The sequence below is a fragment of the Anser anser genome (genome assembly GCF_964211835.1).
Source record: "Anser anser genome assembly, chromosome: 1".
NCBI classification, from domain to species: Eukaryota; Metazoa; Chordata; class Aves; order Anseriformes; family Anatidae; genus Anser; species Anser anser.
In genome coordinates this window covers 105,136,533-105,159,154 of record NC_139720.1, presented here as the reverse complement: position 1 = coordinate 105,159,154, position 22,622 = coordinate 105,136,533, and the positions used below count along the sequence as shown (strand labels likewise).

Sequence of the window (22,622 nt, the reverse complement as noted above, 5' to 3'; positions counted from 1 at the left end):
AGAGTTTCTCTTTGCAACCACAAGGATCTTTGTCCTTGCTCTTTTTCAGCATGGACAGGAGGTTTGGCTTGCAGAGACAACAGGCAGCTGACAATACTCAGGTGAGGGCAGGCAAGCTCAACATGTGGGCCACAAAGGCTGCATCACTGGGATCTGGCAACGTACTTGGCTGTACCTAGATTCCACAATAACAGGGAAGAGAATTTACCACCCTCACCAGCTTTTTTTGCCATCAAAGAGGTTTGAGCATCACTTTATGATGCAGCCCTTGCCGCAGTAATCTGGTCCTTACTCACCTTTAGATTGGGTAATTTGCAGTTCATGCTGCATGGGGCGTATTTTGATAACGTTTAGAAACTCCAGTGAGGCTAGATGCAGCTGCTTGCTTGCCCAGTCAATTGTCATGGTAGGGATTAAGCTCACAGGTTTTCCTACTGCACCTCTCCATGTGTTTTTTTTTTTTTTTTTTGGTTACTGGTGGTGCCTTGCTGTGAAGCCCTCCTTGAATCAGGATCCCAGCTGCCGTAGAAGCTGGCTCTTCCCATGCTCTGTTTGTGTACCGGGGGTGTCTGCAAAGGCTTGTAGAGACAAATGAAAAGTCACAGTAGGGTGTCCTTCTGGTGGAATTTTCTTTCTCCTTGGTTTGGTGGAGCCCCTGTTAATTAACTTTCAGAGAATGTTGCAAGGATATTACACAAGACCATGTTGGAGGGGGAGTATATGGCTTTTTTTTTTTCTGTCTTGGGAGTTTTTTTCTGGATTCTCTTCATTTGATATTTATGGATATACATTTAAAGCACATTTTGTTTCTTATAGGAGATATTTGAACCTTTCTCAGGCTTCCCGATTCTTCTTAATGTAATGCCCTTTTGCAACATCTTGCAAATTGGGCAAACTTTATCTCTCATGCTGAATTTTTCTATCCTGATTGTTTCATTCTGAAAGAAAATACCTGCCAGAACAGTTTAGTAGTTCTAAAGTGTTTAGAAGAAAAAAGATGTTATTTGTCTCATTGAAAAATTCATCAGGCTTTTTCTTTGAAATTTAGCAGATGGCTTTTTGTCAGAAATGTGCTTTTTGCCATCCTGCTGAAAATCTTCCCAAATTTGGCTAAGCTTATATGCCTTTGGGAAAAAAAAAAAATCACTCTCCCCAAATAACAAAGAACTCTTAGCATTTTACTAGTCACATCCTCTCCAAGAGTCTGTCGGCACTGGGTAGAGACAAGCTTTCTTCTCTTTGCTCCTAGTCTCAGCCCACAGCAGCACAGACTTCTATGGAGACTCTCACTCGGCCTCCAAGTCAAAGCACACTCAGTACAAAAGGAGCTGCTGGATAATTTAGTCACTGAAAAAAATCAAGTCTTTGAAGAACTTAGATTGCTCTGATTTTTCAAGATACTTCCACGTGGCCAAACTTGGAGGATTCTCACTGTGGCTGAGCTGGCCCTAACTCAGAATCTGTCTCCTGCAAAATTTGAAGTCTCAGATCAACCAAACTTGGGCAAAATAGTGTATTTTTCATTAGCCAGGTATTTGGAAATATTTTGGTAGATATTTTTCCCATGACATTTTTGTTGGAATCAGGCCCTGAGCTGGAAAGTTTCATCCCACCTGTTAAAGCTTAAGGGAGCGATAAACAGCTGAAAATAGCTGAAAACAGGGTCTCAGAGAAGTATCAGGCAGTCTTAATAATAGGTAGTAATATCAGCCACAGCTGTAAAATGTATTGTTGGTAAAAATGTACTGGCTGGATTGTGTAAGAGTCACCCAAGGCTGTGTTAATGAAGAGTAAAGACTATTGTACTATATTTTATGCTGGCACTTAATTAAAGTTGAATGAAAAGCTTCAGTTCTCTCACTTCCTAACTTCTGATGCCTGAAAGCTGTTCCTGCAGCAACACAATTAATTCATCGTCACTGTATGAATGATTTTGTTTTCAAGGGGAGGTTAGGGAAGAGCAAGAATAGCTCGGAGATTTCAGGAGCATCATGCAGTGGAAAAGTGAGGTAACTTGCAGAGGTTACAGCTCTGCAGGGGAAAAGTCTGTGCCTTTGTGCCCCTTGTGCCTCCTCGTAGACCACAGAATACTGCACAGGGCTGGAGGAGAATCTTCCCGACGAGCAGGTCCTGAGGGCAGAGCATTGCAGAGTTCTGCTGCCCCACGAGGGGTGCCATGGTGTTTCCTATGGGGTCCCCTGTGTTGCAGTTGACCTCCTAGCTCAGCTTGTGAATAAAATGAACTTTCCTGCTGCTCAGCCCAGGAACTCTGAGGAATGCAGGGACATTTCCTGAACTAGCCATCCTGGATGCTTCCGATATTTGAAACTAGTTCTGAGTAGTTCAGGAGCAAAGAGGTGTCTTAAAAACCCACATCAGCAAATGGGGGTGGGGGAAGTGTTGAGAGAGAGAGATCACAGCGTGGAAGCACATAATGGGACATTTTCATGAACTTAAAGAAAAATGTCGCTATCTGAGGTAAAGCATATGAAAAATTTCAGCTTCAAAGTTGCAAGTGTATGAAAACATACTCTTGAGAATGATAATGAAATCCTGCTGTAACTAAGCTGCACTGAGCTTTTCTAAACTTTTACTGTTCTACAGAGATAATTTGAGGGTGCTATCTGTTTGCTAGGAAATAGCAGCATAAACCAAGAAGCTGAAATCAATGGAGTTATTTTAGATTTACACTGGTGTAACTGAGAGTGGAGTTTGGCATATAGTGCTGTAATGTTTTTAATGGGTGTTTCATTAAGAATTAGACCAAAAATATGCTACTAATAAACACCATTTAATTTAGAACCCTGCTGCTGGGTAAGCAAAGAACCAACACGCTAGTGTTTATTTCAAAAACACATGGATGATGATTATCCTCGTATGAATGCAAAGTAGTGCTCTGGGCTTCAGACAAGATAGTGCAAGGCATCATGCCAGTATCGTTTCAATGATAACAGTGATTTATGATAAATAGCTGCCCCGAGCCATTTGTTGAAGGTTGAATCACAGTCTTGAAGAGGCAGTGACAACTAGCCCATGTAAACTTCAGTTTCATTACTCCTTTCACCTACCAAAATAATCATCAGGGAGTAACTCTTGGAGGAGTTTGAGAACGCTCATCAGTGTTATAAGTAGCGAAAATAGGCTCTGTATGGCATATCTGAATGGCCTTTTCTGATAATTGTTGTCCCAAAGAGTTGATAAGATCGAGTCCAGCACAGCTTGATGCAGTTCTGCAGGATGGGGATTGCACGGTGTGATCTGTTTTCCTGCCAGTTTCCTTTGCTGTTTCTTGAAGAGAAGAGGCTGGTAAGCAAAGAGTTAACAGAGCTACTCACAGGAAGCACACAAGCTCCCTGTGCATCTCTTGGAGGATCATTGCAATGGAAAAATAAACAACTCAGGAAGTCACGAATTTCCAAAGCATCCCAGACGAACACTCCAGTGTGCACAGTATCCTGTTCCCAGTGGAGCCAGCTGCTTCAGAGGAGGATACGAGCATTCCTGCTGTGTACAATTACGGGATATGAGGAAGGATAGCTGAATGGGTAGGGCATAAACCTGGCATTTTGAGACTTTGAGGTTAATACTCTGCTAGCAACAGACCTGCCTTGGTTAAATCTCTCTTCACCTCCTTGGAAGAGCAGCCATCAGTTCAGTGTGTCAGCTTCCTAGCCACGTGTCTGGAAACTGCCTCCCTGGCCTTGCCTGAGAGCATTCTCATAAATCATGGCACACGTACACATGATTTAACCTGGTTATTGCTTGCATTTCCCTTGAGTCTGTCCAGAGACTGCCTTGCCTGCATGTTCTGTTGTGCCCCAGATCTCCTCATGGAGGAGAAGTATACTGAGGATTCCAAGGTGCTTTAGAAACTACTGCAGTGGTAGGTAGATGACCTCTTCCCTGTAACCTTGGAACAGAATTTTATAGGCAGAAATTAGTGAGAATTAGGGTTATCTTTAAAACATAGTTATGTACGTGCTTTGAGCAAAGGCTTATTTTAAATGGCCTCTGCAGGTCCTTTCCAACCTCTTCAGTGCACTGAAACACAGAAATGATTATCTCATGTTAAAAATGTGTTCAGATTATATCATTGATTAAAAACTGGCAAGGTTAGATCTAAAATTAAGCTGGTTAGCAATTGCTTGTGGAAGAAACTGTGTAAAATGATAGCAGCCAGAAGCGTTGGCCAGGTTCAGTCTGTGTGATAATGAGGTTTATGTGCACACATCTTCTTCCTTCTAGAGCCCAGCTTTCAGGGTTGCAGCCCTGAAATGACAAAAGTTGTTGTCCTCCCCTGCATCAGCAGTAGGGGAAGGGTTTTCAGGCAGAGCCAAATGTAGGCTTGTATGCAGGCACAAGTCCCTTTAAAAAGTCTGTTCCCTGATGGGAACTGGTGTGTTCTGAGTGGTTTTGAAAATCCAAAGCATATTTAAGGGCCTGAGGTAGAAATAAAAAGGAACCAAGCTTTTCTTAAAGTCTTGTCAAAACAGCTGGCTATGAGCCCTTGAAAATGTGGAATCAGGCTGTTTTGAAGACTGGATCCATAATAAATTACATTTAAAATATCTCCACTTAAATGTGCTACATATGTTAGTGCTGGGATTTTTTTTTTTCCCCAAGGTCTGAAAAGTTCCTTCATAAAGATCCTTGCAAATCTTTGCACAGAAATGGTGTTTAGAACCACCATACTCACTCAAGAATTCATTTTCTGTTGAGCTGCAGTATAAAATCATGGAAATCTATCTTGAATGGATAGCATTTGAACATTGTCCCTAAAGCACATACACCATTTATTCTCTTCTTTGTAGTGTTCAGGGTCTGTGGTTTTGGAACCAAGTAACAGGACTTGCTGTATCTTATCCTGCCTTATTTGTTGCAGACCACATTTTGTATGCAAGGAAACAACAGACAAAATAGCCTCCAAAGAAAGGAAGAATGAGATAGTTTCCTAAGTTGTCTTTGCCTGAGTTGGCAGCTGCTCTGGTTCATTCAGCTTTTTGTTCCCCAGTGAGTGCTGTGCGTGTGTAGTAACAATGGGGTGATGCAGTTACACTGTAGGCTAATAGCGGAGTTCCGTCAAATCCATTCATAAATGCAGAGGAGGGTGCAGTGCTGTGAGAGCCAGCCAGCGCGCAGAGGAAGTGAGGCCCCCGAATAATGAGCTCCACATCACAAACATAGCTGTCAGAGCTCAGGGGCTGGTGATAGACTGCGATCATCTGGTTGGAGCCTTGCCCCAACCTACTCTGCTGCAGATGTGTGACCTGCTCAAGTTGACAGGGGAAGCTGATAGCGGCCGGCAGATTACTTTCCGTAAGTCCTCTGCTCTGATGCTGCTTTCTGTAAGGCAGGCAGGTTATTACAGCTTTTTCCGAAACCTCAGTTTTTTAATAAGTGATCACAGCATTTAGTACAGCAGTGTAAAAACTAAATTCACAGCTCTCATCTGACAGTTGCAGAGTATTCTTCTGCATGTTGGAGAGAGATTATCAACTTGAAATCTCAAGTCACATTAAGCAAGGAGTATAAATTCAAGCATGGCATCTGCCCCTGGATCACCCTGCCAGTGTTTTGGCTTTACTCTCACTTTTTCCAGTTCTGAAAACATTGTTCTCTCCTGTTGCTATGAGAAATACCACACGAGCAACAGGAAACCAGCGAACTGGCTGTTTAAGCAAACAGTGGAACTGAATCTAGAAAGTATACCGTTGAAAGTGCTGAAAAGACTGAAAAATTGCAGAGAAAAGTGTGCCATCTTTCAGATGCTTAATGCTAGCCATGTTATATATTACATTATTACAATAATGTAACAATAGTGAGTGAAGAAATTCTGACATGGATATGATTTTTTTTTTTTCAAGTGAGATGTCCTCATTAGTCTGCATGAAATGCCCTTTGGAACAGCAAATTACTATTCTCTGTACTTTGTAGATGGAAAAACAGAGACATAGAAGCTTATCTGTAATTGATGCTATTTGTTACAGTAGCAAAAATAGGCACATTTAGGAGGGAAAATATGTCTGTTTTTAAACTGCATCCATTAGATGTGAGATCACTGAGATACAATAAATGTAGTAAATGGGCATAATATTCCTGCAGCTGCTTTTCAGGCTCTTGTTTGGGAGAATGTCAGAGAGCTAAAGGACAGTGTTCTGCAAACGAAGGCTCTAGTTTGGGAAGGAATCCCTGTTTATGTCAACGATGAAGCATGTGCTTTGGAGAGGTTTGAATTGAGGCCTAAATGTGAACCAGCAGAGGAATCCAGCCCTCTTTTGTATCTAGGAGTACAGATGACATGTTCCACGCTGGAATTAATGTAAATCCCAACTTTTCAATGCATGTCTAACTGCTGCTTTCTTAAGTTATCCAAGCAATGATTTCATGACAAGTGAACAGTGAACTTAACAACTTAAGTTAACAAGTGAACTTAAAATAATCTCCAGCATCCTTTCCATTTATCATATCAAGTCTTGCGCCTAAAAACAGTCCTTTACTGGTTTCCTTTTTGCAATTAGTTTTAAGAAAGAGGAAGAGATCTTTAAAGCAGTCATCAGGGGCATTAACAGTTATTTGTGGAGTTGTTGATCTATATGTAGAAAGCTTTAACCCAAAAAAATCCAGAAGAATTTTGCAGTGTTCTCAGCTTTGGCTATTTCAGCACACAGCAAAGCATTCAGGGTTTGTATCCAGGCTTCTAAATCGTGTCAGGAGATGCAGAAGCATAAAGAAGTACCTGGTGGAGCTATAGCTCAGTATTTTGGATTATTTGTGTGCATATGTTCCATATATATATATAATAATAGCCCTACTGTTACTCTTCTGCTGTTGGTTTTAAAAGAGAGTAGGACTGCTGTTCGGTTTTTTGAAGTCCTTGAGAAATGACGTGCTCCATGATTTAGTGAGATTGCCCTCAGCCTTGTCATTGCAAAGGATTTAATGAATCTCCCTTGCCATTGACCTAAGCTTGGTGCAACTTGGACTGTAGTAGCAATGGCTGGCACGTTGGTCCCTGTCAATTGGAGCTGTGTTTTCACTGGAGCTGCCAAGCTGTGCTTTTGACAGCTAGATGTCCATACTTCCCTGGTAGGATTCTGAGATAGGGCATCGCTTCTCCTCAGTCATTTCCCACACGTCTGTCAAAGCTATTTAACCGAATCAGGCTTCTGCTGGTGCTGGCCTTACTCTTGGACTTCATGGTAAAGCTAAGATCTTGTCAAGAGTTAGGTAATATTTAAATTTAACAGAATTAAAATGGAATGTTGTTGAACAATAGTTTTGCAGTCTGGGTTCTTTTTCAAATGATGCTGTAACACATGTTCTCTATAAATTGGTATTTCCATATGAATGCCATCTTGGATAGGCAAAATGGTGCAAGGTTCAAACCAATTTATGCACACCCAAGTGTTTCCCAAAATTTCATTGATAAAACAATTAAACCAATGTTAGGAGTCTTGCCAGGGTAAGGCTAAAACTGTAGTGCAAAAGGGAAATCTGAGAATCACAGTATACAATGTATTGTGTCCTAAAGCACTGTGAAAAAGACAGGAGCTAAGTTCATCACCAGAGCTTACTTCTGCAAGGCATGCCTTCCTGCCTGCTGGAGTCAATGAGCAGCAAGTCTGAGAGAAACTCTGATGTCTGCTGACACAGGGAGCTCAAGGCTTGGCAAAACTGGGTGTTACATGACCAGAATGGATCCAGGGGTGCATTATCATTTCTCAGCCCTGCCTGGCTGCAAAATGAGTCTAGTGGTTTAAATATGTTTTAAAGTGGTTGTTATCATTGGAGTAAGTGCAATGATAGACAACCGCAGTTACCTTACAGTCACAGAAGCTCTGGATTGATTCAACATGGAGAAAAGGTAGAAAAGATGTATGAATAAAATAAGTTACCTTATTATGCTAATGGTCCACTATTGGCATTTGAGAAGAGTGGTGTTTTCCTTTGTGGAGAAGGTGGTGCACTGCTACACTGAGGGATCTCGTGCAGAGACCACTATCATCCAAAAAGTACAATCTGTCAACTTCAGTTTGGACATGGTGCCATGGACAATTTGAAAATGTCTATATGATGTTTATGGCAGAAATCCAAGTTAAGTTACTAGAACAATTACAAAGCCCTCCAAAATCCCCTCTTCTCTCCCCCCTTTTTAAAAAAAAAAATATCAGTCTGGTCATGGTCTTGCAAGATGGAAAAGATGCCTTGCATCTCTTTAACTCAGTAAAGTTAGGTGGAATGGGTACCCCATGTGAACAGGCTGCTTGGGTCATGATGCCGTGATTCTGGAGATTGGAGCAGTCGGAACTGAGAATCCCACTGATTACAAGTGCAAAGTGAGAGAGAGCCTGTTTGCTGGGTCAACTTGAGTGGGATTCGTCAATGATAGCTTGCTAATTGCTATCATTTTCATAATAACATTATAAACATTAGTTTAAAACTGGAAGCTGGGGGGCAATTTAGGTCACATAAATTAATGATGTGTTGAAAAGTTCAAGAAAATGAATTTTGTATAATATTCTGCATGATCTTTCCTACTGCTTATGCTTTCTTTCAAGACTGTCATGCATGGAAATGGAAATTTTCAATTATTATTCGTTTGAATGACTAGATCCTGCCATAGTGCTGGTGATTCCTCCTTCCAGTCATTTTCACTACCAGCATTTCTATCAGAGCCATGAAGTTACTCTTCATCGCACACAAGAAAGCATTTATGTTCTTTTAAATGCTTTTCAGGTGTGCTTGTAAAACCAGCTAGAGTTCAAAAATTCTCCACCCCACTCTACAAAAACAACAACAAACACAAAGAGCAAATTGTTAATTTATATATAATTATATAATATATATATATAATATATATAATATATAATTATCACAGTATCACAGATTTCTAGGTTGGAAGAGACCTCAAGATCATCGAGTCCAACCTATGACCTAACACTAAGTACTCCACTAAACCATATCGCTAAGCTCTACATCTAAACGTCTTTTAAAGACCTCCAGGGATGGTGACTCCACCACCTCCCTGGGCAGCCCGTTCCAATGCTTAATAACCCTTTCGGTAAAGAAGTACTTCCTAACATCCAACCTAAACCTCCCCTGGCGCAACTTTAGCCCATTCCCCCTCGTCCTGTCACCAGGCACGTAGGAGAACAGACCAACCCCCACCTCTCTACAGCCTCCTTTAAGGTAACTGTAGAGAGCGATAAGGTCGCCCCTGAGCCTCCTCTTCTCCAGGCTGAACAAGCCCAGCTCCCTCAGCTGCTCCTCGTAAGACTTGTTCTCCAGACCCCTCACCAGCTTGGTCGCCCTTCTCTGGACTCGCTCAAGCACGTCCATGTCCTTCCTGTAGTGAGGGGCTACATTTATTTATATATATATATATAATTTATATATATATATAATAAAAAGTTAATTGCTTTTTTAGTTCTGCACATGCTGAAGTAAAAATAAAACTATGGAGTGGAAAGTACCTGAACTATTTTCATCATTAAAACTACTAGACCATAAAGAAGAATGAGGAAGTTGATCCATGTGACACACTTAAAAAACAAAACCAGTCCTACAGTATTCTGAAGGATTGGCCCAATCCCTAAGTCGCAAAATCTAGGGCCGTTACTTCTGTCATTATGTTGTCTATCAAGGAAGATCTGCTGAAAATAGTGAAATTCATATTTTTTTTCTTCGATAGATTTTTGAAGCTTGAATTTTCCCTTATCAATATTGTCTAGAGTTTGCAGAATGAAAGTCGTCTAGTAAAATGAGTACACATGCAGCAAATTCACATGAAACTTCAAGGGGTTAATAACACTGTCTCATGGGAAAGCCGGGTTGTTTTCCTGGATAGTTTTTTTTTTTTTTCCTTTTTTGTATTGTATCACTTAACTTCGGATTGTCAGAAAGTTCCACTGAGGCCAACAGAAGCAGTAGCCCCATCTATAAAATGAGCCACTTTCTTTATCACACTATTGTAATTGGGTGATAAGATACTCATAATAACCTCATCTTTTCCTCTCACCTGTAACATTATCATCCATCGGATATACTTCATAGTGCTTAAAGCTAGTTGCACACTGAGGCTGTGGTTCAAGTGCAAAATGTGTTTTTAGGATTTGCTGTGTAAGAATTCAAGCAGTTTGCTCACATGTCATTGGCCATGTGTAAACTTTGTCTGCTAACTCCAGTTTATTAAAAAAAAACAAAACATTGACAGGTTTAGTTAGTAACTCATCTGTCAAAAAGCATGTTGCTCAAATGTGTCCATGCCACTCTGACTGTGTTATGTCAGGTTTCATCTGTTGTCCTGCAGACAGCATGTTGAAAAGACGTCATGTGGTCTGAATACCTTGGCAGAAGTGGTCTTAGCAGCTTGTGCATGATGTTCACAAAATCATCACGATTGGCTGATGGAATAATACGCAGATCCAGGATTAATGGTTGCACAGCCACAGCCTCAGGTGGATGATTTGGTTGTACCTCAGTCATCAGTACTGAAGAATCTGGACTAAATCTACTGTTATGTTCCAGCTCATTTTGCTGCATGACTGAGATTCACTCATGAATCTGGCATTAAGGTTTTTCTTCTTACTAGATTTTGATTGTAGAACTTGACAACCTGCAAAATAAAGTGACACCATTTTTAGTTAATGCTGGCCAGCCAATTTCAGCTTCTGGATGGATGCTTTATAGGCGAGACTAAAAAGACTGTTTAACTCAGATTAATAAAAACAGAGTTCTAGCATGCAAATAGCAACCTTTATATATATATATATATGTATATATGTATATACACATATATATTTAGAAGCTATTTCACACTAAATGCAACATGCTAGTTATCCTTCCATAGTTTTCTTTGTTTTAAGGACTCCTGTGGTACATTATTTTATATTCAAAACGTAAGTGTAGACCAGAGCTAACATGTGACAATAAGTACATCAGGGGCTTGTGGGTCCCCATGTAAGGTAAAATTCATGCAAACTGTGGCAATTTCTGTCTGGACTGCTTTATTGGTTTTATGTACAAAATGAAGACATCAGAAATGGCCATTTTCTGTATAAAAGTACTAAGAGACTTTAGCCTCTTCATAAATTAAATGAAGCATTATGTTGACCATTACAAGTTTTTACAATTACAGTGTAAATTATCATGTGTAAGGAGCATATATATATATATATATATATGTAAACAGGCAAAGCTGGCTCCAAATGCTCAGGCCTTATGTTCCATGTGTCACCACCCTTCCTTCCCCAAGCCTGGCTGTAAGGAAATTGCCTCATTAAGCTCTCTAGTCAGTAGCTGCTTGTAAAAAATCTGGCTTATTTTCAAAAGGCCATGTTATTTTGAAACTTTGCACCACTGTGCTTTAAGAGATTCTTATAGAAAAAGAGCATTAGGACTATAATGTGTTACAATAGTCTACAAATGGGTGGCTCTGCTCTTTTTTCCATTTACGGGTCTGATCCTGCTCAATTTGGCCATCAACTTAAATGGGAACAGGTTCTGGATCTCCTCCAGGGAGACTTGCTGCAGCTGGAAGTGGCAGCCCGTGGGCTGTGACACACTCATGACTCCCCCACCAAGGGGATTCGTCTGTATCAGCTGGGATTGGGTTGTGCTATCTCTGTGACGGAACCTCTGCTTTCTGAGAAGGGTGGCTCCCAAACCAGGGTCACAGAGTGAGAATCACTATCAAGTGGAGCTGCACAAAACCACGTCTGATCATGTGCAAGGTGCCTTTGGCAAGTACATTGCAGAAAAAACCAGCGTAGGTAGGGGTGCTTTGCTGAACAGAGCAGAGCCGCTCTCAAAACATTGATTAGGTCTCTCGCATTTTCTCAGAATCTGTTCAGGAAATCTCAGCACCTGTTCCTACAAGCAAGAAGCAGTTTCTACAAGCAAGCGGCAGTTTCAGTCACACACACGTAACTGCCTGCCAGTGTAACTGCATCAGCTCTGTACCCTTGAAATGACTTGCTGCTATTGCCATCTCACAAAGAGGTGAATGATTGCAATGGACCTGAAACCAACCCAAGCTAATAGTGGGGGATTTTCTTTATCTGAGTTTCTGATAGCTTTTGGCAGTCAGGTAATTTGGAAGAAAGGACAAGGAATTTGTGCAACTCCCATCATTAAACAATCAGTTCCAGTACTAGGAAATCACTAAGCCCCCAGTAATAAAAGAGCAATACCCAGCTATAAACAACATTTGCCTGATTAAATAAAAGTACACATTCTTACCTTAAAACAAATAGATTTGCCAGCAGCAGGAAAGTGGAAACAGAGGGAAGCCTTTCTCCTTACCTTCTGTTAAAATGACAGGAAAGGAAGAACCCTATGAGGTGATGCATGCTAAAATCTTGATTGTTATGAATCTCATTCATCACCAGAAAGATCCACTGTGCTCGCATTTTATTGCATCTTCAAACACATTTGTCTTGTCCTCTCACTTCTGAGGCTTCCTGCTCAGCTCCAAGCAAGCTAGATATTAAAGCTTTCCTTCTCTCCAGGGGTGGGAGTTCAGCAGACTGCAGTTCCCTGCCTTCTGGTGGGAGCCAAGCACAGATGTGAGTGCGGGCAGAGACAGGCTGCCCAGTGTCCTGCCTGCCAGACAGCTCTGGGAGGTCGGATTTTAGGCGTACCCTCCTCAGTCCTACTCAGTCTGTAATTAAGCAGATTCATGAAACATGTGTTTGGTAACTGCGTGTTTTTTTGATTAACCTCCTGCTGACACGGTTGCCACATGAGGAGTTTTGCAACGTGGAGTGCTGGGAAAGGCAGCAGGCGCTGGTGTGGGACAGAGACAGTGTGCAGCGGGAACCTGTATGGGAAGCCCAAGTCCAGTCCACCCAGGGCTGGCACTGGAACGAGCTGGTGTCCTGTCTCCAGAAAGTGGGAAGCTGTGATCAGGAGACTTCCAGTGTGGTGAAGGCACACAGAGACTAGCATTTTTTAATATAGCTTTCTAGCCTGAGTGCTGCTGTTTCTCTTGAGTTCTCATTTCCATAGTACCCTGAAAATCCCTGCATCTCTCTGAATTTACTTGGCATTTCAGGTGCTCCATGATTCTCAGTGCCACAGTTATTTACTGGGTGGCAATGACACTAATTACACATTGGCTGTGGTAGGCAGTGGTTGTGCCCGTGTGATACCTGTGATCTTCCAACTGCATCATTCTTGCCCAGAGTGCTGGGATGAACTGCAGGAGTAACAAAAATCAGGGCACGACCCTGAGCAAACTCTGCTCTCTCCAGAATAGGAGAGAGGCGTTAACTTCTGCCTTCCTCCAAAGCATAGACCTTCTCAATCTTAAGGTCTCCAAATGAAGTTCACCGTACTTGCCAACATCTGTGTTAGAGTAGCAAGACTTTTGAGACTGTGCTCCCAGCTTCCTTCTTGTGCTGTCCAGAGCTAAAATTAAGCCGGTGCTGTGAGAAGGGGGCTCCCATCTGCTTACAGAGGGAAACTGCACTTTCATTAACTGGCAGATGAAATTGCTGAGCCACAGTCCATCATATTTGAGAAGTCATGGCAGTCCAGTGAAGTTCCCACTGACTGGAAAAGGGGAACCATAAACCCCATTTTAAAAAAGGATAAAAAAGGAAGACCTGATGAATTACAGGCCAGTCAGTCTCACCTCTGTGCCTGACAAGATCATGGAGCAGGTCCTCCTGGAAACTATGCTAAGGCATATAGAAAATAAGGAGGTAATTGGTGACAGCCATCATGGTTTCACTAAGGGCAGACTGTGCCTGACAAATCTGGTGGCCTTCTACAATGCAGTTACAGCACTGGTGGAAGACGAGCTGAGATCAGCTACCTGGACTTGTGCAAAGCATTTGACACTGTCCCATAGGCATCTTTGTCTCTAAATTTCAGAGACATGGATTTGATGGATGGACCACGTGGTGGGTAAGGATGGGTAAGGTGGGTAATTGGATGGATAGTCACACTCAGAGAGTTGTGGTCAACATCTCAATGTCCAAGTGGAGATCAGTGACGAGTGGCATTCCACAGGGATAGGTATCGGGACCAGCACTGCTTAACAGCATGGTTGGTGATGTGGGATTGAGTGCACCCTCAGCAAGTTTGCTGATGACACCAAGCTGTGTGGCACAGTCAACACACTGGAGGGAAGGGATGCTATCCAGAGGGACCTAACAGGCTTGAGAGGTGAGCCTGTGCGAACCTCATGAGGTTCAACAAAGCCAAGTACAAGATCCTGCACCTGGGTCGGGGCGATCCCAAGCACAAATACAGGCTGGATAGAGAATGGATTGAGAGCAGCTCTGAGGAGAAGGACCTGAGGGTGATGGTTGACAGGAAGCTCAACATGAGCTGGCAAGGTAAGCTGGCAGCCCAGAAAGCCAACCGTATCCTGGGCTGTATCAAAAGAAGTGTAGCTAGCAGGTTGAGGGAGGTGATTCTCCCCACTATGCTCTTATGAGACCCCACCTGGAGAACTGCATTCAGCTCTGGGGCCCCCAGCACAAGAAGGACATGGACCTATTTGAGTGAGTCCAGAGGAGGGCCTTGAAGATGATCAAAAGGCTGGAGCACCTCTCCTGTGAAGACAGGCTGAGGGAGTTGGGATTGTTCAGCCTGGAGAAGAGAAGAATCCAGGAAGACCTTTTAGTGGTTTTTCAGTATCTAAAGGGGGCCTACATGAAAGGTGGAGAAAGGAGTCTTTGTCAGGGCCTGTAGTGATAGCACAAGGGATGCTTAACAGAGGGTGAAGCGTGGAAAAGTTCAGCTCCAGTGACTGAAACTCAGGAAAGTTGCTAGCTTATTGTGGAGGTTTTTTTGGGGGTAGATACAGTATGGCTGCAAACCAGTGAACTTGACTACTAGTCAAGTTTTTCTTGAGCAGTCTTACAGCTCCCCGCTTTCAAAACAAAAGACAAGGATGAGGAAGACACAGTCTGCCCACACACATACACTGGTAGCAGAATTTTTTAGTATCATTATGCTCTGTTTCACCATGGTGTTACTCACTGTGATAATTCTTGCTGAGGGAACAAATTTCTGGGTCTGACTGCACACAGGTAGTTCAGATACTCACATTTCAATGACATCTCTTTCTAGTTGAGCAGTGTTGGTTTTAGCTTGTGTGATCCACATCATTTAATAATTCTGTCTTTAATACAGCCAGCGTCCCATCCAACCCCTTTTTCCTGTTCAGTTTGAAAAGCCATCTTTCACAGCCTGTCTTTAGCAGATGCATCTTCAGACAAAGGTTGTGATACTCCGTTATAGGATGGCTTCATGACAAAGAGAGGGCATGACTTTACAGCTAGCAGTTGCTGACCAGTAGGCAAGAAAATGGTTGTTTATGACACACCAGAGCTAATTGCGTGCATCACGAACGTGATATCAGAGGAATAGATACTCTGCATTTAACATGTTTTCCCAGTCTGACCAGGATGACAAATTAAACTTACAGAAATGAATATTTCAAACTCTCCTTGAATAACCTGATACTATGTGGAGAAAGTGAGTGTTGTTGCTGGTCAGAGCCGTGCTCCCCAGAGGTGCACTCATCTTCTGTATTCAGTTCCTGGGCTGACACAAGTGCCTGTGTGACCTGTGGAGGTCAATGCCTGTCTGTTCTTCAGCATCCCTTGGTAAAAATAGCAACGTCTCTGGTCAGAATACTTTGGAAAATCCATACTAGCCAAAACTGCATTTCTCTACTGCATGAAGTCTTTGGGAGAGACCCAGTCCTTAACGTGTCAGAGCTCTATCACGTTCACATAAGGCTTCAGTGAGTTCATTGTATTGGTACCTTTTTGTGTATTTTAGAAGGATTGTGCAAGACTGCTTCTAGAAAAAAAAAGCCTTTATAGCAGCACCACCTGCCCACATATGCAGTGTGGTGTTGATACTCAATCCCAGCATGATACACGTAAGTGTCATTGTGTTCATACAGTTATGGCTTTAGTTTTATTTTTCAGTTGCTGCTAAAACTAAGAGGTTGTCAATCTTTTCTCAAATTTCTCTCTCTCTTTTTTTCCCCCAGCAACCCCATTATTTGGCCTTCCAACATATTATCAATGTGGAACATCCTGTAATACTTTAGCAGTCTTGTTCTTTGTCATTGTGTCTGATATTAGTGTGGTGAAACCTTCCCATTTCTTTATTCATACCTCGTGAACGTTGCAGGACTCATAACGTACAAGGCTCCCAAATCTGTGTTGCTGTACTATATCCTACTTTTTTTCCCCAAGTGTTGTGTGCTGTAATTTGTAATGTAGTCATATCTGAGGCTTGGTTATGCATTTTTGACTTGCATCTTTTTATTGTATCTGTCTTTGCTTCAGTGTCTTCTGTGAATGATTACCAGTGACTATTCCTAAGAATGTTAAAATAGCCCAATTCCAAGAGTAAAGGTGTGGGAGGGTACACTATACCTCCTCCTCCTGTGCTGCTGAAATCACTTTTTTTCTCTGGAATGTGTTTAGAGGATAATAATGCTGGCAAATTTGTGGATGCATGTTTGGGGCTGGATTGTTAGTTCCCTCATCATGAACAAAGCCTTATTTCCCTTCAGAGTGCCCAGCCACTGTGCAGCGTGATTTGCTCTGGGATTAATGTTCGATTGCCTTTTTCGGAGACTTAGCACAGAGATGGTTCTTTCTTGCTTCTTCAACAAAGACTCTTTAAAGGAAAATAGCAAAATGGCATGAGTTGATGACCTGTGCCACGCCATGTTGGAATGTATTTGGAAGCAGTACAGTTTAACTCTGCGATGTTTCTGTTTTTCTGGACCTTCTCTTCATGCTTAAATTTTCACAGATACACAGACCTTTCTTTTGCTTTTGCTTCGGATACACGACTGATACAGACACTGTGACAAGGAACTGCACTTTTGGGGGGACCTCAAAACTCCTGCTTGACTTTAATGTGTTAAGCTTGCTTGATGGTAAAAGTGAAGTGCCTCTGCATTACATTGGTATAGTGCATGTGGTTATTTCAGAAGAAAAACATTTTGTTTTTCAGTGAAGACCCAGCCAAGTCATTTAACCTTGCATAGAAGAATGCACAAATTCATTTACCCTGCCCTTTGTTTTTCACAAGAGTGCTGAGGAGTACTTTGAGTTCTTGCTCAAGACAACACAAATGAGCAAGGACAGGTAAAATATTAAAATTTGGAAATTATAATAAATGTGGAATTATCATTGTTTAACCCAAGAGAGTTTGTAAACATTGGTAATTTTTGAGAATTCAAGGTTATTTTCTGTCATAGCGGATGTTCCTTAGCAATACCCATTTGCTGCTTTTCAAACTTTTACTAGCTTAGTAAGGAGAAAAGTAACTAACAGATCAATTTGCTTTTTATCCTTTAGGACTGCCTTAAAGCTTGTCAAGAACAGATTGAGTCGGTGCTAGTAAGCAACCTTAGGCAAGTCCGGCAGCAGCAACAGCAAAGCAATCCTTCTAAGACGGTGGATGAACTGGACCAGGCCAGCACTCCCACAGATGTGAGAGATATCAACCTGTGAGGACATCAGCACAGAAAGTCATGCTTGTTCCCCCAGCCCTTTTATTTTTGTTATTATTTTTAGAGTGAAATCTTTTTTTTTTTTTTTTTTTTAAATCTGCTCCCGTATAGAACGTATTTAAAGTTCTTTTAGGTAAAAAAAAAAAAATACAAAAACTGAATAATGAAAAAAAAACATTTGGCGCCCATGACGTTCTACAGAAGGGAATCCCACAATATATTTGGTAATTGCTATTTGATTATGTATCAGTGATATTAAATGCTTATAAAAGCATACAAGTAGCTAGATAAATGTAAGCCTGCATTTGTGGGAAGAAAGTAGAGTATACTTGTCTGTGTATTATGACCTAGTGCATACACCCCTTTTTTAGATTTAAGAAAGGAATTGTGTGTGCGATTTTATGGCTTGACTAGATTGCAAAGCAATAGAAGAAGGGGCTAGGGCAAAGTGGGAAAAGGTCCCTGAAGCAATTAAACCATTTTGAATGCAGAAGAGATTTGCTGATCTGTCACCTCTGTTATTAGTCAGAAGTGTTTGTTGGATCTCTGTATGTTAGTTTTGTTTACTCTTGCTGTCTGTGGTAGCTGCTACCTAAGAAAGAAGATGCTTTATTTTGCCAGCCGGAAGAGCAGGTGTTTTTTTTGTTTTGTTTTGTTTTAAATTCCCCTCTCCCGTCTGACTTTTTCTACTTTTCCTTCAGAAATGGTTCATTCTAAACACAGCAGCATCTTTGGCATAAGGGCAATCCTCTTTACCCAACTGTGGGCCAAGCCAAAGTTATCGAGTGCTCACATTAGATGGGGGAAATGAACCGATTAATTTCGACCAGTCGGCTAATCAGACCACCTCCGACCTTTGGATTGCAAGATGCAGTGGATCATCTGTCAAAAGCATTATATTCCTTTACAGTGCTAATGCTTCACATCAATGTTAACTTTTGGCAGCTCCTTAGCTTGGTGTAAAGACAATTAAATGATGCTCTGTCCATCTTCCTTTTTAATATATCCTCACTGTGTTAAAGAAGATGAGGTTTGGTATGATCCCTCTTCTGTCCACACAGCTTCCCCCACCGCCCCATCACACCTTTTCAGCATTTCAATAACTTTATTGATCCACAGTGAGCGTTATTATAAACCATTTCATTCGAAAAGCACTTTGAAAATTGTTCCTAAGGGATTAAATGAAATGGTTTATGACAATTTTGCCAAGGAAAAAAAAAGGAAGAAAAAAAAAGAAAAAAAAAGAAAAAGTCACAAAAGCAAAGCATTATAGCTTTTTAGAGTCAATATTTTCCAGTATCTGGTGTACTTTGTTAGTTGTGGTGTTGCTGGAAATACCAACACCTGCTTCAGATGACATTCCTGTCATGACATTCCGGATAAAAGCCTGACGATTTGTATTGTTCAGTGTCACAGAAGGATCTTAATACCACCTGCATGCTTATCCATGGACAATGAAAGAAAATTGCTGGTGCACAAGACACAAGTGGTAAACATCAAGGTGTGTGACTTGGAGTTTTATTACAAAGGTGTATTCAGTGTACTTGAATTTATTTTTCTGCTCCATCTATAAAGAAGAGGCATTTAGATGGCAAAGGAGTTGGAGCAAATTTTTTTTTTTTTGCACAATTGTATTAACAGTTTGCAAATATACAGAATGAAGCTGTTGGTTGAAATGTTAAATGTTTGCATTTTTCAGACAAAAATCCAGAACGAACATGCTACTTCGAAGAATATTATATGAATGGACTCAGCTGTATTTGGCTAGATGAGGGTAGAAAATGGAGTAAGATTCTAAGGTTTTGTTGGTTTTTTGTTGTCGTTTTTTTTTTTTTTTGCGCTGCTAAGAAGCTATGATTTGTTTCATTCTTATTCACATTAACAGTACTTAGCTGTATTGTTTCACTGAGTGTGCTGCTATTTTATAAACATTTTTATAATATATTATTTTACTGCTTAAATTTCAAATCCTGAAGTAGATGGTTAAGTGGAGATATGATGAGTTCTTTGATTTACTGGAAATGCCCTGTACAGGTTTTTTTTTTTTTTTTTCCTAATAGCGTGTTCATGATTTTTTTTATTTTATTTTATTTTCCTTTTATTTTCTTTCTTTTTTTTTTTTTTTTTCCTTCCTGATCACATTCTGCAAAGATGGTATACTTACCTCAGGTTTACTGGACAAGACAAAAATGGTTCCCATTTTCACAATACCTCACAACGTGACAGTTACTTTCTCCCCGCCGGGAGCCTCAGCGGAGCGGTCGGTGCAAGCGGCAGCTCTTGGGGCCTGCACTTTGGTCAGCGGAGCATGGTCGCGCCGGCTGCGTCGGGGAGAAATTGCAGCAAGCAGGGGCATTGGCTCCCTTTTGGTCTTAGGTGTCCTTTTCATAGTGGAAAAAATGCATTGGTCCAAGCGCCTGTCCAGGAGCATCCCCTGCGCCTCCAGGCCGTAATCCTGGACACATGGATGACATGCCTGTGGTGGCTATGCATCTCCCTCCCAGCGTCCCTCTGGGCTGTCATCACAGCATGGTGGCCGAGCCCTTGGTGGTGCCTGCACAAGACAGGGTCCAGCACGGTGCTGCCCGGCCCCTGCCGGTTGTTAGGTGGGCAGCAGGGCAGCCGCCGGGGTGGCCGCTCACAGAATCCTGCTGTTCAAAATGGGCCGTCACCTTGTGGAGGATCAGGCCCAGCTGCCCCACTGCGCCCCAGTGGCCAGGTGCCAGCCCTCTGCCAGTCCCCTCGGAGCTCTCGGCTGTACTGCCCTGCAGCTCTTGGGTGCACCACAGCACGCTGTGTGGAGGAGAAGTCTTCCTCTTGTTAGGTGACGGCAACTGACGGTAACTGCTCTTAGTGAAGTTCGAGGGCCAAAGTGCTCTTCCCACTGGTGGCTTGAGGGGCTGCGGCAGCTTTGGGGGCAAGAGTGGTACCTTACAGTTTGCCAGAGCAGGTTTCAAAAGGGACAAACAGCAGTGTTGCTGGAAAACGGTGGGTGGATGGCTTTTTTCTGACAGTGGTGGCTTTTCACACTGAGAGCATGTGAAATTCAGCAACTGCATGACTCTTAGATGATAGTTTTGTGGAAACACCATGGCAAGCAAGACTCCGGAACTATGTGCAGCGCATGTATGAGGTAATGTTTCCTGACAGATCAGGTAATTCCATGTTAGTGTTTGCATGCACGAATTTTTGTGCTAATCAGTGTTTCTCGGGGAAGTGCACCAGAGGAGTCTGCGAATCATGAGCGAAATGCTACACATGCTTGGTGTTAGCAGAGCTGCGTGCAGAAAGTGTGGGCACTGCATGCATCGCACTTAGGTGCTTTGCTCCCCTTTGTTCTTCCAGTCAGCGTGGCTGAGTATAGGCAGGAGTAGTAGCTGTGGTGCCTGCCCCTACTCTTGAAAACTACAGAAAGTTTTGTGGCATCTTTAAGACAGCCATCAGAACATTGGCTTCTTGGCCCAATAAAAACATAGGCAAGTCAGTGGACTGAAGCTTAGCGTTTTGCCCCATTGGGGTTTATTTGGTTGCAGGGGGATGATAGCCCATCCTGTGGTGTCCTTGTCCCCTGTGGGGCTCCCCACCAAGGCTTGTCTCTGCTGTGTAACCTCTTACGTGGGTCCGTGTCCACTCGCAGTTCCATAGGTTTCACTGGAAATCAGTGTAAGCATTAAGGTCCACTCACCTCACCATGGTGGTGAGCGCAAGAAGTGGGCACGGGAATTGGGTTGGAAGTGGCAGCACCAAGTGGCAGCCCTTCATGTGGCAGGGAGACCCATGAGCTCACCACGAGTGCTAGGAGTGTTGTCTTCTGCAGTGATGTTCTTAAAAATTATGTGACATACTTGAACATTTTCACAGTAGCACCCAAAACAAAAATACTGCATAGTACCCCTTTTAACCAATGTTAATACACTGTTATTGCAGATGAGATGTAAGATTTCTCCCCTGAATTGCAGATATCATAAAAACTTCCTGTGGATCAGAAATATATGTATATATGTATATATAATATATGTATATATTTCTGATTATACTTTAAAAGTGCTAAATGACTGGCACAACTGCTAAAACCGTTTGTGTCAGCTTTCTGTTGATGGTACTTTGATCTTCCCCTCCCACCCATTACTGTAGTGTAGGAGCACCTTGTAATTGGTTTATTTATACTCCCAACATGCTTGTGAAAGAGAAAAATACTGAGTCCCATTTTGATGTCAATGATTTATGCTTGAGTAATTGGACAGCTCTATACTCAGCAAACCACCTGGCCACTGGATTTTTTCCACTATGTTTATTACCATGTTCTCATGTACCTCAGAAATCACTCTCAGTTGCACAGTTCCTGTTCTCATACTTTTTTTTTTTTTTTTTTTTTTGCTTTAACGAGTGTGATGCCATATCAAGTCAGCTATTCTCTCACAATGTGCTCTTTAAGAGGTGTGGATGTTTATATGGTCAGGGGATGCTAGAAAGTGTGGTAGTAGACATGATCAATGTAAACAAAAGTATTTAGAAAGTATGTGAGATTGTTTTTGATGGATAAGACTCTGATACAGTGTAGTCTTGATTACCTTTTAAAAGGTCTTCTCTGTTCAGTGTTGTCATTTTTATTAATAACCCGTTGTTTTGACTAGTTTAAAGATGGTTTTAAGAAAAGTGTTTTGGCAGGATTAGGTATGCTGTATGGACAATAAACTCACCTTGACCTAAATTTGCCTGTCTTGTTTTTATTCATTCATTGTGCAAAAGATGATGTGATTTTGGAGCCTTTTATCTGGATAGATCATGTTAGCAGGCACATAAAATGGGAACTGTTTAATGTTGCAGTCACAGAAGTTTTCCTCTAAAAAAAATGCATTATATGATTGCCTACTGTTTAAGGCAAATTCTGGCTGTTTCTTCCATGAAAAGGTCCAGGTGGATTTAAGGAGAAAAAAGTCCTAAAAATGGTAAATTGCTAGATGAAAACATTTTGTGGAAATTAAGTTGAGGTTGTGGAAAAGCGTTCGTAAGTACATGGAGTGCACATTTTTGCAACTAATTTAAATTTTATTTAAATATCCAGTTATTTGATGTACTTTAAAGGCTACTGCAACATTCTGTAGTTTTTCTTTGTATAAGC

General features: G+C 41.8%; 1 protein-coding gene and 1 long non-coding RNA gene across 3 annotated transcripts in view; one reads left to right on the top strand and one right to left on the bottom strand.

Moving 5' to 3' along the window:
- The window catches only part of CCND2 (cyclin D2), a 42,334-nt gene extending 20,123 nt beyond the window's left edge, over positions 1-22,211 (top strand). The window contains exon 6 of one of the 2 annotated variants that reach the window (XM_083845630.1): positions 17,346-22,211. In XM_083845630.1, the coding sequence (XP_083701756.1) occupies positions 17,346-17,501 (156 nt within the window). In that variant the 3' untranslated portion in view covers positions 17,502-22,211. Of the gene's footprint in view, positions 1-1,249; positions 6,396-17,345 lie in introns of those variants that run through there. The other variant, XM_083845631.1, reaches the window with a different exon arrangement.
- On the bottom strand, positions 10,162-17,339 carry LOC310903348. The gene is made up of 2 exons (XR_014587475.1): positions 12,304-17,339; positions 10,162-10,615 (listed from the first exon to the last, which is right to left on the bottom strand). It is a non-coding gene; the product is annotated as an uncharacterized lncRNA (long non-coding RNA).
- Positions 22,212-22,622: the final 411 nt, after the last annotated feature.